We start from the raw sequence: 16986 nt of genomic DNA on the forward strand, positions 1-16986 counted from the left end.
GAGTTATCAAAGGGGTAGTACACAATCATTCTCTGCATTCTTTTACAGCACTGAGAACAAATACAATTCTTATCTTCTTATCTTTACAAATCATTTTACCACACATGTATTGTCCTATGAAATCTCTACAACCACTCCACGCAGGAGTAATTCCCAGTTTACATCCTGAAGCTTTGATAAATTTACAAACCTGCTTTAAGTCACAGAGCTATTAAGTAATGTGTAGGTGCTATAAACTATGTGCCTTGGACTCTGCAGCTATGAGGGCATGGTATTATCACAGTTCCCATTGAAATACCTTGCTGGAGGTCATGTGTGAGTGGCAGTGACCAGACAAATAGAGAAACCTCATATATAGAGGGGAAAAGTCTCCATGTTAGTTCCTGGAATATCTCCTTGTTAGTGCTGGGCTTTCTTGGATCTTCACGGCAACGCTACTATCTTTATTTTACTATAAGAAACTGAGGTTTCGAGCGTGTTGGTCATTTGCCTACTGCCACAAAACCAGGCGAATGGGTCGGGCGCGGTGGCTCAAGCCTGTAATCCCAGCACTTTGGGAGGCTGAGGCGGGCGGATAACCTGAAGTCAGGAGTTCGAGGCCAGCCTGGGCAACATTGGCGAAACCCCCTAATTTAAAAATTCGCTGGGCGTGGTGACGCGCGCCTGTAATCCCAGCTACTCGGGAGGCTGAGGATCGAGAATCGTTCGAATAGGGAGGCGGAGGCTGCAGTAAGGCGAGATCGCGCCACTGCACTCCAGCCAGAGCGAGACTCCGTTTCTACAACAACAACAAAACAACCAGGACAATGCTTGCGCGCTTCCAGTATGGTATTCTTTTCATCTCACCAAAGCGACGTGGCCTGCGCTAGCTTCAGAGTCTCGACAAACTCCAATACAAATAAGGTACACGTTATTTTAGGAATCTTCCCCCGGGAGGACGTGGGGTAAGCACAAGCGTAGCGTTGCGGCTGAGACTCAGCCCTACCCGCCTCTGAGCCCAGCTCAGCACGCCTGCGTCTGGCGGCTTTTTCCGCCGGGCCACGTTCCTCCACGCCCTTCCCGCCACACCCCGCCCCTTTCCCGCCCGGATGTTATTCTAGTTTTGCCGGATGTTGTTGTAAGTCCGAAAGACACGTGAGGTTCTGCTACGTCATTACCAGGCACGCGCAGGAAACATGGCGGCGGCGGGTGTTGTGAGCGGGAAGGTAGGTAACGGCCTCCAGGAAGTCCTCGGCTTTTCTCTGGGACGGGGATGCTTTTGCTCTTTGGCAGTTGGCTGGGGGAGGGACACGAGGGGATTTCTATGTCCGGACAACCCGTGGTGTCTGTAGGAGAAGATTGGGTGGTACCAGCTGGTTTCCCGTGAATGCCAGTTCAGCCGCGGAGTTACAGAGCCGGCTCCTGCTCCAAGGCCAGCTAGGCCTCGGCGCTCTTCTGCCCCAGAGCAGAGAGGCTTTTATTCGTATTACCTTTATTAACGGACAGGTGGCTCTCTAGTTCCTTCCCCCCCCCCCCCGATTCACTTTTTCTTGACTCTAGTTCTTTGTGTCTACTCTTCTGACTCCAGCGTCTTTTCAGTCTTTGAAGCGTTAACCCGACTTGCCTCTTGTCTTCTTTGCTACACTCTGTTGAAGATGTTTATGCTTCCTTCGGGAGGACCTGAATAGGTGCTAGGCAGCTAGCCGTGCTTTTAGAAGAAACGAGTGTACTGGGTCTGTTTTTACCAAGGTGCTGAGTTGGTTGGTGGTGTGAGCAGCGGGACTGTTTCCTGAGAGAAATGGAGATTTACACCGTCCTCTGCTTGTCTAGGAAGGCTTCTATTCAAATATTTATTTTCTAGGCATTTCAGTGGGAGTATTGGTCATGCTGGTTTACGGAGGTGGTCAGTGACACTCCTAATTTCGTTGGAAACTAGGATTATGTGCGGAGATTTCGTCGAATAGTGCCTATTCGCGTTCCGAGGGCACATCTTATGTATAGTTAGGGCTATCAGCTTTATGATACGCCACGGGTAGTATTTCCCAGTGAAGGAGTATTTCATCAACAGCTGAAATCAACTGAAGTGACTCATGGAACACTAAGTGTTGTTTACTTATTGCAGATAGCGTCCTCTGTTCCTTGAGTTTCACTCATGTCTCCCTGTTGCCTTCCCTACTCTATTTTGAGTTGTTTAACAGCGTTTGTGATTTGGTGTTTGGAGTATTAGACTAGGTGGCCGAATAACAAATATGGGATTGGTTTTGCTGTTAATCTGAAGTATGACCTTGGAAAATTGGGCAGTTGTGACTTCTGTGTCTTTCACGTTCTTTATCTGCAGAATTGAGGAGATGGCAATCATTATTTCTTGTATTTCTTGTATTGGAGTTGTTAGGGTTATATGAATTTTTTTTTTAAACATAAAATTACATACTTGTACGTGCTGGCTCTTTTAAAGGATAGGTGGGCATCCTTTTTTGGATTATTTGTGCTCTTGGTTTTCTTGTCAGTTTTTTACTTTTTATGTTCAGGGTGGATGCTGATATTCTGCTTGATTTACTGCATATTTGAAGGTTATCCTGTTTGATTTTCCACATAAACTGATCCAGGCTAGGACTTTTCAAGAGGGGATCCCTTCCATTTAAACATCTCCCCCTTTCAGGTTTGGATTGATTTTGAAAGAATCCTTGAGGCAATGAAGCAGAGTTGTGAAATGAAAAACATTTTTCACTCTTTGCAGCCACTACCTTTCATAGTCTGACTTCTTAAAACGAGACTTACATTTAATAATTCTACTTCATAACCTCATTTATTCTCATTCACTGCAAATTCACACCTATTGCCATCACTCCACTGAAACTAGTTTTCCATGTGAAAAGCTACTCCTCTCCGAAGTAATACTATCATGACCAACAAAACCCACGGTTCTTCTCTCAGTATGTTCAGATCTGGTTTAATGGCGTCATCTTTCACCTGTTGCATGTTAAACATACTTGGAGACATTCATTCTTATAATACTCTCTAATCAATAACCATGTCCTACCAGTTTTACCTTAAGAGGTTTCTTAAATTTGCTGCATCTTTACTATCAGTGCATAGTTCAGGCCTTTAGTCTGCTTCTATTCTTGATTTTTTGGCTGATTTTACTCCTTTTCTACAGTCTCTGCCCTTAATCTTCTCTACACCACCACTGGAGTTATTTTTCTAATGCGCAAACCTGATAATCTCTTGATTTAAAAAGCAAATGAAAACTCTATACTTTTTTACCATCAGCATTATAATAATAATACTAATGAAAGCTGGTTAATGTAACATTAAAAGACATGTTACCTTTATGCTTCCCTACTTCCTAATCTTTTTTCTTTAGGAAAGGGGATGGGGAGAAAATGTGTGCGTATGTTTATTCATCTCCCCCTCCCTTCACCAAGTTTTAGCTAAGAGTTCAAGTTTAGAAATACAGGGGAGTGAATGTTAACCAAGGCGCACAAAAATCACTTGTGATACTGTTTAATAGAAGTACAGATGCTGGGCTACCAGCTCCGTTGAATTAGAATCTCTCAGTGTCTCCACCTAGGATGTAACTTTTCTTACAACTCTACTTGCTTTGAACTTGGAGTTTCAGAAAGTGATGGAGGAAGTTAATCTCTGTCTTGTAGGGAAGCAGCAAAAGGTAATGGTTAAGAGCTTGGTCTTTGAAGCCAAACTAGTTTCAGAAATTATTTTCACACATTTACAAGCAACTTCAGTAAAATTACTTAACCTCTCTGTGCTTCAGTCATCTGTGATATAACAGTACCTACTTTATGCTTGGTATGAGGATTAATGAGTAAATATATTGGAAACTGTAGACTGAACTAATCATCATAAGGTCGGATCCTGAAATGTTTCATCTGCACCTAACATAGATTCTGGCACATAATAGCTATTCAGTGAAGAGGAAGAAGCAAGAAGGTACGAGAAAATGAGGAACCAGGTGCAGTGGCTCACGCCTGTAATCCCAGCACTTTGGGAGACTGAGGCGGGAGGATCACTTGAGCTCAGGAGTTCAAGACCAGCTTGGGCAACATAACTAGACCCCGTCTCTATGAAAAACAAAAAAATTAGCTGGTTGTGGTGACACGTGCCTGTTGTCCCAGCTACTTGGGAGGCTGAGGTGGGAGGATTGCTTGAGCCTGGGACTTGGAGAATGCAGTGAGTTATGATGGTGCTACTGCATTCCAGCTTGGGTGACAGACCAAGACCCTGTCTCAAAAAAAAAAAAAAAAGAAAAGAAAAAGAAAATGAGGAGGGATTAGAGTGGGAGAAATGGGTCCATTAATAGCTCTTTTGTTTCAGAGTTGTAAAATCCTATTATAGTACACTTCCATTCACTCTAGGTTTTTCTATTAATGTATTAGAATTTTTTTTCTATTGAAAATTACTGGCCGGGCACGGTGGCTCACACCTGTAATCCTATCACTTTGGGAGGCTGAGGTGGGTGGATTACTTGAGGTCAGGAGTTTGAGACCATCCTGGCCAGCGTGGTGAAACCCTATCTTTACTAAAAACACAAAAGCCAGGCATGGTGGTACATGCCTGTAGTCGCAGCTCTTCAGGAGGCTAAGACAGGAGAATCGCTTGAACCCAATGCAGCGAGCTGAGATTGTGTCACTTGTTCAGACTGGGCCACAGGCAGACTCTGTCTCAAAAAATAAAAACGAAAATTACTTGAAACAATAGGGAAATCAGCTGTTTTTTTCTTAATTAGAATTTGTGATGTCATTTTTAATAAGAATTAAAATTGGCCCTAACCAATTCTTTTTAAATATGCTCATAGTCCTGTGAAATTTTTGTGCTTTGGAAAGATGAGTATTCTTAGTATCTAGATCTTCCTGCAGACTTGTTTTCCTAGACTAGATCTTTTAACATGGTAGTTACCCATGGTATAATAGGAGTATGTCTTATTTTTAAATTTTTCTGCCATTCTTTAGTTCAACAAACGTTTTAGTACCTGCTATGTGCTGAGTTCTTTGGACACAAGGGTGGTTAAACAGAGACTTGTATTGTTATTATTAGTGTTAATTTATTTTGGAGACAGCCTTGCTCTGTCACCCAGGCTGGAGTGCAGTGGTGTGGTCATGGTTCATTGCAGCCCTGACTGTGTATCTCCTCCAGCACCTGAATTATTCCTGTCTCCTATTTGACTTTGCTTGGCACACTAATATCGTTGAGACGCAATAATAGTTCTGCCAGTTGCCCTTCCTTGAGAGTTGTACCATTCTCTAGATCTCAAAGGCTCACTCTTCACTTCAGACTATCCATGATGTATTGCCCTTACAACCACCTGTATTCTGCGTTTTTTTTTTTAGTTCCACAGTCATTACTCATTAACACATCCCAAATAAAACTCAGTTTGCTTTCTTCTTTCTGTTCTCCCTATCTCAGTAAAAAACCTCATCTACACAGTTTTGTCCTTACTGTTCTTCCCTTCACCTTTCACATCTAATCAGTCACGAAGGCTTGTCATTTTGATCTTCTAAATATCTTTCTAAGCCACCTGCCTTTCCTCATCCCCACTACCATTGCCTTAGTTCAAGCAACCATGAGTCTCTCCCTCCCTGGATTACTGCAGCTGTTCGTTCTTGGTCCTGCAGCCACTTTATTGGCTTAGAAAAGGCAAGTTTCTAGTTGCTTTTGTCGGTCTTCAGGATAAATTTCAAACTCCTAAGTTCTTTAGCATGGCTTATGCAGCCCTTTATGATCTGATCTGGTCTCTGTTTTTGCTTCTAAACTATGTAGACTCTACTCTCTGGTATTTGGGTTTCAATCGTGCACTGAACTACTGCTCTGTATAAAACATACCCTCTGCTAAGAACATACATCCTCTGCTTCCCTACGTTCTCTACTATTTAAAATTGCCATTATTCAGATCTGAGTTTATATGTCGCTCCAAGTAAGTTTTCCTCATTCTCACTCTACCTGAGGCTCCTAAATCTAGGTAAGATAGCCTTTATTAGGGCTTGCTGTGGCAGTCTGTTAGTACTTACATGTTGTAATTGTCAGTTTTCTTGTCATCCCCAGTTAGATTGTAACTACTGTGGAGGCAGTGACTGAATCTTACTTATTTACACCTAGTAACTTGCTCTGTACCTGGCACATGGTAGGCATTTACTGTGTATTTATTGAAGAAGTAACTGAAAATGGTATCTCATTCAGGAGTCTCTGCATTCCTCTGTCACACTCTACTCTATACATTGATTTACTGGTTTACATGATACTGCTAGTTTAGTCAGACACTTTTCATTGTGTGTGTTTTTTCCACTGACACCTTTTTATTTCCAGCATCTGGTTGGTGCTCATACATGTGCTGAGTGTATGAGTAAAGAAACTTCTAAATCAGATTAAGTGGAATGGGGAGTAGTTCAAAGAGTTTGGGCAGGCTATTGCTTATGTTCTTTTTTGAAGGGTTTGGTAGAAGTTATTTGCAGAGAGAAAGGACAAAAGGGTGTTCCAGGTAGATGGAACAGAATACACCTGAAAAAAAGCACCAAGCTTTTGGGTAGCAAGAGTTCACAATGGCCCAAGGCAGAAATGTTTTATGTGTTGGGAGTATCAGGAAGTATAGCCTCACTATAGAGGTAAAGGGTGAAGACAGAAGATTTTTAATCCCCTATGTGGTGTAACCAGACGGACATTTTGTAAAGGTTAGTTTGGGCCGTGGTTATACATTATGCACCTTAGATTATTGGAAGGTAACTAGATCACGAGAAGAGAGATCAGAATGTTATTTTAGTGACTTAGGCTAGAAGCGATGAGGGGCCAGTGCTAGAGGAAAAGGTTTGAGGGACTTAGGATATAGGGTCTGGATGGTGAAAGAAGCATTTAGGATAACTGGGTGGATGAGATATCTTTGACAGAATTGGGAATATCGAAGAAGAGCCGGTTTAGATAGAACACATTGAGTTCAAGATGCCTTATTGAAATAGAGATATCAAGTAGGTGCATAGATATTTGAATGTGGAACCTGTTAGGATGCTCAGTCTCGCATTTCCTGGGGATGCTTTCTGAAACCATACGCTCAAATTATCATCTGTATGCCAAATAGTTTTTAAACAAACTAAAGTTTTGAAACTTTGGTTGTTTTATTAGCCTGTAAGTTCACATAATTGCTAAAGTTAAGAATGTATGTTGTGTATGGTAGGTGAAAGGTTTCCAAGTTTGGAGAATGATTTAGGGCAATAATTTTACCCTAAAGTTACGGGTACATGTAAAATATTTGGGTTGAATTTTTCCTTTATCTTCCATTTTTGGAAATAAAGATTATAATAATCATAATGTAAGTAAAAATTCAGTCTTAAGTGAAGGCACAGTATAAAAGTTACTATTGTGAAACTTCCTTAGTTTTTCTAGCTCTTTGTGTCAGGAAGGATGTTCTTGAGTTGGATTGTGCAAAAGTTCATTCTGTCTAACAGTTGAATTTATCTGTTTTTCTGCCTTATTTTTGCTTTTAAATTAAATTGCTAAATTAGGGGTGAGAAAATTTATTCTGAAATGTTTGCTGTGGTCACCAGAACTCTTTTAATAAGTTATATCTGATATAGCTCCTTTGCTAGAGGAGAAAAACAAAATGCAGTTTCTGTTGCTTTTAGCAGGCCATCATTGGAAGTTTTATAAATGTACTTACCTGCTTGGGCATCTTAGCAAATATTTAAGAATAGATAAGAGCCTGGAGGGCATGAGACATTTTTATCCCAAAAGGAAAACTTTCCTCCTTTTTTGTAGTACTTTTACACTTAGCATATTCCTTCTTGTGTAAATATTTTACCTTTTTAATAATTTTGCCAGGTACAGACAAGCAAGGAACTCTAATACCTTTTAATCTCTCTGTTCTTTATGATGTCTGGCACATAATTGCTTCATAAAAGTTTGTTGAATTGAGTTTTATACATTCAGTTTAGCACCACCAAGTGGCAAGTCTTTGAATGCTCTTGATATATTTTGCTTCCTATGGACATCTGATTCCCAATTGAGTGGGAGTGTGATTGTTAATTTTTTTTGAGGCAGAACTAATTTCTTTTTTTATTTTAGTTCTTTATTTTCTTTTTAGTGAGAATGTCCTCATATATGTATGTACTTATTTTTAGTTAGGTTTTTACTGTTTACAACAAGAGACTTTCCATGTAAATTATTTTTTATACAGCTTGTTTCCCTGCCCCCCGCCCCGACATGGCCTTGGTGTGTGGCCCAGGCTGGAGTGCAGTGTGTGATCTTGGCTTACTGCAGCCTCCACCTCCTGGGCTCCAGCGATCCTCCCACTCCAGCCTCTTGAGTAGCTGGGACTAAAGGCATGCACCGTCACACCCAGCTACTTTTTGTATTTTTTGTAGAGATGGGGTGTTGCCATGTTGCTCCATCTCGTTTGGACTCTTGGCCTTAAGTGATCTGCTCACCTAGGCCTCCTAAAGTGCTGGGATTATAGGTGAACCACCGTACCTGGCCTATACAGCTATTTTTGAGATACAATTGATGTGATAGGCCACATGTATTTAGAGTACACAACTTTTGACTTTTGTGTATACCATGAACCCATGAACACAATTAAGATAATGATGTTTTCACCATCTCTGTTAGTTTTCTCATGACTCACCGTACTCCATCACTCCATGTGTCCTCAGGCAACCACTGAGCATTTTTTTTGTCACTATAAATTAGTTTTAATTTTCTAGAACTTTATATAAATTCAGTTATATAGTATATACTTTGGTTTTGTGTGGCTTTCTTTATTTAGGATAATTATTTTGAAATTCATTCATGTTGTTGTATGTATCATTAGTTTTTTTTTTTTTTTCCCCAAACAATATCCATTGGGCTGGGCATGGTGGCTCACGCCTGTAGTCCCAGCACTTTAAGAGGCTAAGGCGGGTGGATCACAAGGTAAGGAGTTCGAGACCAGCCTGACCAACATGGTGAAACCTTGTCTCTACTAAAAATGCAAACATTAGCTGGACGTGGTGGTATGTGCCTGTAATCCCAGCTGCTCGGGAGGCTGAGGCAGGAGCATTGCTTGAATATAGGAAGCAGAGGTTGCAGTAAGCAGAGATCGTGCCACTGCACTCCAGCCTGGGTGACAGAGCAAGACTGTCTCGAAAAAAACCCACAAATAATATTCATTGTATGGGTATATCACATTTTGTTTATCTGGTCTTGTGTTTGATAGATATTTGGGTTATTTCCACTTTGAGTGTTACAAATTAAGCTGCTCTTAGGCCGGGTGCAGTGGCTCACACCTGTAATCCCAGCACTTTGGAAGGCCGAGGTGGGTGGATCACCTGAGGCCAGGAGTTCAAGACCAGCCTGACCAACATGGAGAAACCCTGTCTCTACTAAAATACAAAAGTAGCTGAGTGTGGTGGTGCATGCCTGTAATCCCAGCTACTTGGGAGGCTGAGGCAGGAGAATTGCTTGAATCCGGGAGGTGGAGGTTGTGGTGAGCCGATATCTTGCCACTGCACGCCAGCCTGAGCAACAAGAAAGAAACTCCGTCTCAATAAATAAATAAATAAATAAATAAATAAAATAAAGCTGCTCTGAGCATTGGTGTACGTCTTTTATGAAAATATACTTTCATTTTTCTTGATTGGATACCTGAGAATAGAGTGGCTGGATCATATATATTAGTTGTGTGTGTAGCATTCTAACACAGTGGGAAATTGTTTTCCAAAGTAGGTGTAGTGTTTTACGTTTCCACTGGCAGTGTATGAAAGTTCCAGTTGCTTCATATTTTTGCCCATATTTAATGTCAGTCATTTTAATTATAGCCATTCTAATAGGTGTGTAATAGTGTTTCATTATGGTTTCAGTTTACATTTCTGTAATGACTAATGGTGTTGAGTATTTTCCATGTGCTTATTTGCTGTCCTTGTATCTTCTTTGATGAAGTGTCTGTTTAAATCTGCTTATTTTTTTCAAACTTTTTTTTTTTTTTTTTTTGTTACTGAGTTTTTAGTGTTCTTTTTATGTCCTGGATTTTATGTTCTGGATACAAATCCTTTTAATACAAGTTCAGTTGGGTCTTTTTAAAAAAGTTATTTCTTTTTATTCATCTTATATAAAAGGGGGGGCAAATATAAGAAAATAATGTTATGTCAAAGTTTGGTTTTTAAAGCACAAACTTCCAGAATTTGTTTTAAGGTTCATGCATAGAATGGTAGCTTTTAGTCACCTGAGAATCAGGAAATTCACATGAAGGTAATTCCTTGTAGTGACAAAGAACTATGGTTTCCTATGGGTTTGTCAAGCTCCTATGCTTCATTCAGCCTGAAATTGTACTTTTCTTGTTATGTATAAATTAAATAAAATTTATACAACTCTCTGTTCTTGTGTTGCCTCACATCATGTCTAAAAACAGCATTTAAAGTTTGCAGGAAATAGAATTTTAGCCTGTTACAAAGCAAACACTTTGTTTCTTTAACTCAGAATTCTGGAAATGCAATCAAGTTCTAGTATTGTGACTTCCAAAATATTTTGTCATCAGATATTATTTTTTTTCAAGTGTCTGACTCCATACAAGAAAATAATAAAAGTATCAGAAGTTATTTGTGATTATAAAAAAAAAAAAAAAAACTTCAGTGTCCACAGGGTTGTTCCTCATTGTTTGTTAGGATACTCCTGCCTGATCCAAGTCCATGGGGTCTGAGGCTGTTTTTTGTTCCACGCTTGTATCTGCTAGAAGAGTCTTTTTAGGTAAGGAGGCCGTCATGCGAGGCAGTGGAACTTCTAGCTGTTGTCCCAGGAATGAAAGCGGGCGCCTCCAGATAAGGCCACTTCCCATGAACGTAATTCCTATAATCAGCCAAAACACTCGTTGGGCCTCTTCAAGGGGAGATTCCAAACTCATTCCAAAAGCAACTCCCATTACTCCAAAGAGCAAAAGAGAGAAGGTTCTTACGGTCAGCTGTAGATTCAACTTCATTATCACGTTACGGTGGCTGGCAGGATTGATGAAAATAATACTTTGTGAATCATCAATCAGTACCCTAAGCTCCTAAGCTGCATTGGAGTGATCGTCAGCCAGTTGGTGGTAGTTTTCCATCAGCAACTCCATCTCCTCTGCATGGTCAGTCCCAGTACTGCTCTTTTCAAAGACTTGTGGGTCACTCCATTTTGATAGAACTCTTCTAGCAACTCTTCCTCATCCAAAATCTCCAAGATTGACTCTTTGAAAATTTTAATATCTGTTTCTAACTCTAGTAGACTTTTGCTGTTCTGTAGTAAAATGTGGAGTTTGCTTCTGTCTACAGAAGAATGTTTGGGGTCCACCAAAGCTTCCAACGTCTCGAGGATCAGTGGCTGGAAAATGCTAAGTTTCACCTGAAGGGTGTTGATCAAGTATTGCGGGAGCGCTTCTATAGCTCTAAACTCAAAAAGTTAAAGGGTTTATAACAAGTTGACCCTCTCCAGACAATTGTGAAGAGAGTTCTCGGAACAGCCATTGCTGTGAGTTTAAATTATGATAATCTAAAATCAGAAGACACTCTCGAGTTATCCCAGCTTTCAAATACTCCATTCTCATGATAATCCTATTATTTCTGGCTGTGATACTCATTACATGGTGAAATCTCACATCTCTGGCTTGAAGACCTAACTCTTGGTATAACTCAGTGTTCTTCCCTTCAAAAGAAGTAACATTTCTCTGTCAAATTTTGTCGTGGTAAATACTGGGGCTACACTGGCTAGAGTGGTTTGAAAGACATCAGAAGTTCTAAACCAGTGCATTTCACTTGCCACGTGGAGCTGGCGGGTTTCGCACAGTGGTGCGACCCAGCTCCTTCTGAGCAGGTTGGCTGCACAGCCACAGGCAGCAACGGGAGAAGCCACAGAGTTTTTGTTCTGTGCCCGGGCTGAAGTGCAGTGATATGATCATGACTCATTACAACCTTTAATTCCTGGGCTCAAGTGATCTTTTCGCCTCAGCCTTCCGAGTAGCTAGGACTACAGGCATGTGCCACCATGCCTGGCTAATTTTTTTGTTTTGTAGACATGGGGTCTAGCTGTGTTGCCCAGACTAGTCTTGAACTCCTGCCCTCAAGGTGATCCTCCTACTTGGGCCTCTGTATTAATCAGTTTTCACACTGCTATAAAGAAATACCTGAGGCTGGGTGCAGTGGCTCACGCCTGTAATCCTAGCACTTTGGGAGACCAAGGTGGGTGGATCATGAGGTCAGGAGATCAGGACCATCCTGGCCAGCATGGTGAAATCCTGTCTCTACTAAAAATACAAAAATTAGCCAGGTGTTGTGGCACGTGCCTGTAGTCCCAGCTACTTGGGAAGCTAAGGCAGGAGAATTGCTTGAACCTGGGAGGCAGAGCTTGCAGTGAGCCGAGATTGTGCCGCTGCACTCCAGCCTGGCGACAGAGCAACGCTCCATCTCAAAAAAAAAAAAAAAAAAAAGAAATACCTGAGACTCAGTAATTTATAGAGAAAATAGGTTTAATTGGCTCATGGTTCTACAGGCTGTACAGGAAGCATGATGCTGGCATCTGCTCAGCTTCTGGGAGGCCTCAGGAAACTTACAGTCATGGTGGAAGACAAAGAACAAGCTAACAGGTCACATAGAGCAGGAGGAAGAGGGAGAGGGAGATGCCACACACTTTTAAACCAGATCTCATGAGAACTCACTGTTGTGATGACAGCATAAAGAGTGGATGGTGTTAAACCATGAGAAACCACCCCCACCATTACCTCCCCCCAGGCCCCACCCTCAACAATGGGTATTGCAGTTCAACATGAGATTTGGGCGGGGACACAGATCCAAACCATATCATTCCTCTTCCGGCCCCTCCCAAATCTCCATGTCCTTATCACATTTCAAAATATAATCATACTTTCCCAGTAGTCCCTCAAAGTCTTAACTCATTTCTAGCATTAACTCAGAAGTCCAAAGTCTCATCTGAGACAAGGTTAGTCCTTTCCACCTATGAGGCTGTAAAATGAAACACAAGTTAGTTACTCCCAAGATCCTAGTTATAGGCATTGGGTAAATACTCCCATTCCAAAAGGGAAAAATCTGCCAAAAGAAAGGGGCTATAGGCCAATGCAAGCCTGAAACCCAGCAGGGCAGTCATTAAATCTTAAAGCTCCAAAATAATCTCTTTTGACTTCATGTCCCACACTTAGGGCACACTGATACAAGGGGTGGGCACCCAAGGCTTTTGACTTCATGTCCCACACTTAGGGCACACTGATACAAGGGGTGGGCACCCAAGGCCTTGGACAGCTCTGCCCTGTGGCGTTGCAGGGCTCAGCCCACATGGCTGCTCTCAAGGGCTGGCATTGTGTGCCTGTGGCTTTTCCAGGCTAAGAGTGCAAGCTCTTGGATTTATCATTCTGGGATCTGAAGGACAATGGCCCTCTTCTCACAGCTCCACTAGGCAGTGCCTTTGTGGAGGCACCAATCCTACATTCCTCCTCCTCACTGCCCTAGTAGAGGTTCTTCATGAGGACTCTGCCCCTACATCAGGGTTCTGCTTGGCTTCTCCATACATCCTCTGAATTCTAGGCAGAGACTCTCAAGCTTCAGCTGTTGCGTTCTGTGCACCTGCAGGCTTAAATTAACATCGTGTGGAAACTGCTAGGGCTTATAGCTTGCGCCTTGTGAAGCAGCAGCCTGAGCTTTACCTGGAGCCTTTTGAGTCACAGCTGGAGCTGGAGTGTCTGGGATGCAGGGAGCAGTGTCCTGAGGTGGTGCAGGGCAGCAGGATCCTCGGCCTGGCCAGGGAAACCATTTTTCTCTCCTATGCCTTGGTCCTGTGATGGGAATGGCTGCTGCAAAGGTCTCTGAAATGCCTTCAAGGCCTTTTTCCCATTGTCTTGGCTATCAGCACTTGCCTTTCTGGTAGTTATGCAGATTTCTGCTGTGGGCTTGAATTGCTCTCCTGAAAATGTACTTTTCTTTATTGCCACATGGCGAGGCTGCAAATTTTCTAAACTTTTATGTCCTGCTTACCTTTTAAATATAAGTTCCAGTTTCAGGTCATTTATTTGCATATGCATATGAGCATAGGTTGTTAGAAGCAACCAGGCCACATCTTGAATGCTTTGCTGCTTAGAAATTTCTTCCATTAGATACCCTAAATCATCCCTCTCAAGTTCAAAGTTCCACAGATCCCTAAAGCAGGGGCACAGTACAGCCAGGTTGTTTGCTAAGACATAGCAAAAGTGACTTTTACTCCAGTTCCCAATAGTTCCTCATTTCCATCTGAGACCTCGTCAGCCTGGCCTTCACTGTCATATCACTACCAGTATTTTGGTCACAACCATTCAACCAGTCTCTAGGAAATTCCAAACTTTCCCTCATCTTCCTATCTTTGAGCCCTCCACACTCTTCTAACCTCTGTCTGTTACCCAGATCCAAAGCTGCGCCCACATTTTAAGGTGTCTTTATAGCAGTGCCCATTCCTGGTACCAATTTTCTGTATCAGTCAATTCTCACTCACTGCTATAAAGAAATACCTGAGACTGGGCAAGTTATAAAGAAAAGAGGTTTAATTAATTGGCTCATGGTTCTTCAGGCTGTACAGGAAGGATGATGCTGGCTTCTGCTCAGCTTCTAGGGAGGCCTCAGGAAACTTAAAATCATGGCGGGAGGCAAAGAGTGAGCCAACACTTCACATAGAGCAGGAGGAATAGAGAGAGGATACGTGCCACATACTTTTAAACAACCATCTCATGAGAACTCACTACTGCCAAGACAGCACCAAGGGGAATGGTGCTAAACCATGAGAAACTGCCCGCATAATCCCATTACCTCCCACCAGGCCCTGCCTCCAACATTGGGGATTACAATTTAACATGAAATTTGGGCAGGGACACAGATCCAAACCATACCACCCTCCCACAGTGCTGGGATTACAGGCATGAGCCACTGCACCTGGCCAAGTTGTGACTTTAGTGTCTTGAACATATGGGATAGACTTAAAATAATACTTTAATATCCTTCATTACTGATTATTTGTGTTGCTTTGTGGTCAGTGGTAATTGATTACTTTTTCTTGTTATAGATCATATTTTCCTGGCTCTTAGCATGGCTCTTAGCATGCCTTAGTGGTAAATTTTTTACTGGAAAATGTCAGATATGTTGAATTCTCTTTTTTTGGATGCTAGTTATTTTTGTGTTCTGTAAAATATTATTGAGCTTTGTGTTAGAAGGCACTTAAGTTGCTTGGAGTCAGTTTGGTGCTTTTGGGTCTTGCCTTTAAACTTTGCTAAATGGTATCAGCACAGTGTTTAGTATAGAACTAATTTTGCCTCACTGATGAGGCAAGGGAGTGCTTTGTGAATTATGAAATTTTCCACTCTGGTGCAAACAGCTATGTGAGTCTGCAGATAGTTTCTTCTAATAGTTTCCCTCTTGCCTTGAGGAGTTTACTGACAAACATGCACTGTTCCATACTCTGCTGAATACTCGAGGAAGACTGCAGATTTCTTGAGTTCCCTGTGTGTTCTTCTCTTTTCTCTGGTACTTTCTCCTGTGAACTCTAGCTGTATTGGCATCCCCTATTTCCCACATCCCTCTCCTCACTGGACGCCTTCTGAGTTTTCTCTCCCTTTCCCATAGCTGGGAACTCACAACGGTAAGCTAGACAATTGTATTGCTAACTTCATTTGGTTCCTTTCTCTCAGTAGTCACTATCATTCATTGTTTGATGGGGGGAGTATTGTGAAAACCATTGTTTCATAGGTTGGTCAGTATTTTTAGTTTATTATTATTATTATTATTTTCCTGGTGGGAGGTTAAATCCAGCCTGTCATTCCATCTTGGCCAGAAGTGGAAGTTTTTATATAGGGTTTCTTTTTCCTTTCTGTTTTTGGTGGAATTAATACCTATCTCTTCTGTACATCTTTTTTCCCCTTCAATCGTAGGCTGAATGTTTTCCAAATTTGTTCTTTTTGTTGTTATGAACTCTTAAGATGGCTTTTTTCTCCCAAGATTTTACTATTTCCTTCTTGTTGGTCTGCATTAATTCTCTTTTCTGTTCTGTACCTTCTGACAGGCAACATTATCAGCAAGATAATTCAAGAATTTTAACAGATGGTATGTGTTTAGAGAATGTGCCAGTAGATGTTTGAGTAGCTGAAGGTCATCATCATATACATAGAGTGGTTTTATACTAGTTTGTAATTTGTATTTAAGTGTCTTTTTTTCTCCCATCTCATTGATAGTCTGTATAATCTTCCAAAACAATAGCATTCCTCTCCCTCCAACCTTTTCTTTTGCACATTAACTTGGTGACAGGTGGTGCTACTTCCTCAAATCTCTGCTTGATCTGTTCTTCCCTTTCTTCTTCTCGAGGTATATTTTTTCATTGTTGAATTTGTGTCATGTTTTCCATCAGACAAAATTCCTTCAGTACCGTTGAGATTGATTTAGATCCTATTTAAGACTTTACATTTTGTGTATTACTTTGTTTTCACACTGCTATAAAGAAATACCTGAGACTAGGTAATTTATAAAGGAAAGAGGTTTTAATTAACTCACAGTTTCGAATGGCTAGGGAGGCCTCAGGAAACTTCACGGCAGAAGGCGAAGGGGAAGCAAGGCATGTCTTACATGGCAGCAGGAGAGAGAGAGTGCTCAGGGGAAACTGCCACTTTTAAACCATAAGATCTTGTGAGAACTCCCTCACTATCATGAGAACAGCATGGGGGAAACTGTCCTTATGATCCAATCACCTCCCATTGGGTTCCTCCCTCGACATGTGGGGATTACAATTTGAGATGAGATTTGGGTAGGGATACAGTTAAACCATATCATTTTGTGTTTATCATCAGTAATTTTTAGCATTTTTATTGTAAAACAAAATTCAGATACTGAAAATCACATTTACCATATAGCTCAAAGAGTCATAAGGCAAACCTTCTTGTAATCACCACTTAGATTAAAAAATAGACCTTTGCCAGGAGATTGAGACCATCCTGGCTAACATGGTGAAACTCTGTCTCTACTAAAAATACAAAAAAATTAGCTGGGC

The 16986-nt window shown here is 41.4% G+C and overlaps 1 protein-coding gene and 1 pseudogene across 3 annotated transcripts in view; one reads left to right on the top strand and one right to left on the bottom strand.

Annotated features, from left to right (window-relative positions):
* Positions 1–1152: 1152 nt before the first annotated feature.
* Positions 1153–16986, top strand: part of TBC1D15 (TBC1 domain family member 15) — an 87793-nt gene continuing 71959 nt past the window's right edge. For all 3 annotated transcript variants that reach the window (XM_005571550.5, XM_005571551.5, XM_074007426.1), the window contains exon 1: positions 1153–1205. In XM_005571550.5, coding sequence (XP_005571607.3) covers positions 1176–1205 — 30 coding nt within the window. In that variant the 5' untranslated portion in view covers positions 1153–1175. The remainder of the gene's footprint in view (positions 1206–16986) is intronic.
* LOC107126683 (magnesium transporter MRS2 homolog, mitochondrial pseudogene) lies at positions 10581–15524 on the bottom strand (annotated as a pseudogene).

The sequence above is a fragment of the Macaca fascicularis genome, chromosome 11 (assembly GCF_037993035.2).
Source record: "Macaca fascicularis isolate 582-1 chromosome 11, T2T-MFA8v1.1".
Taxonomy (NCBI): Eukaryota; Metazoa; Chordata; class Mammalia; order Primates; family Cercopithecidae; genus Macaca; species Macaca fascicularis.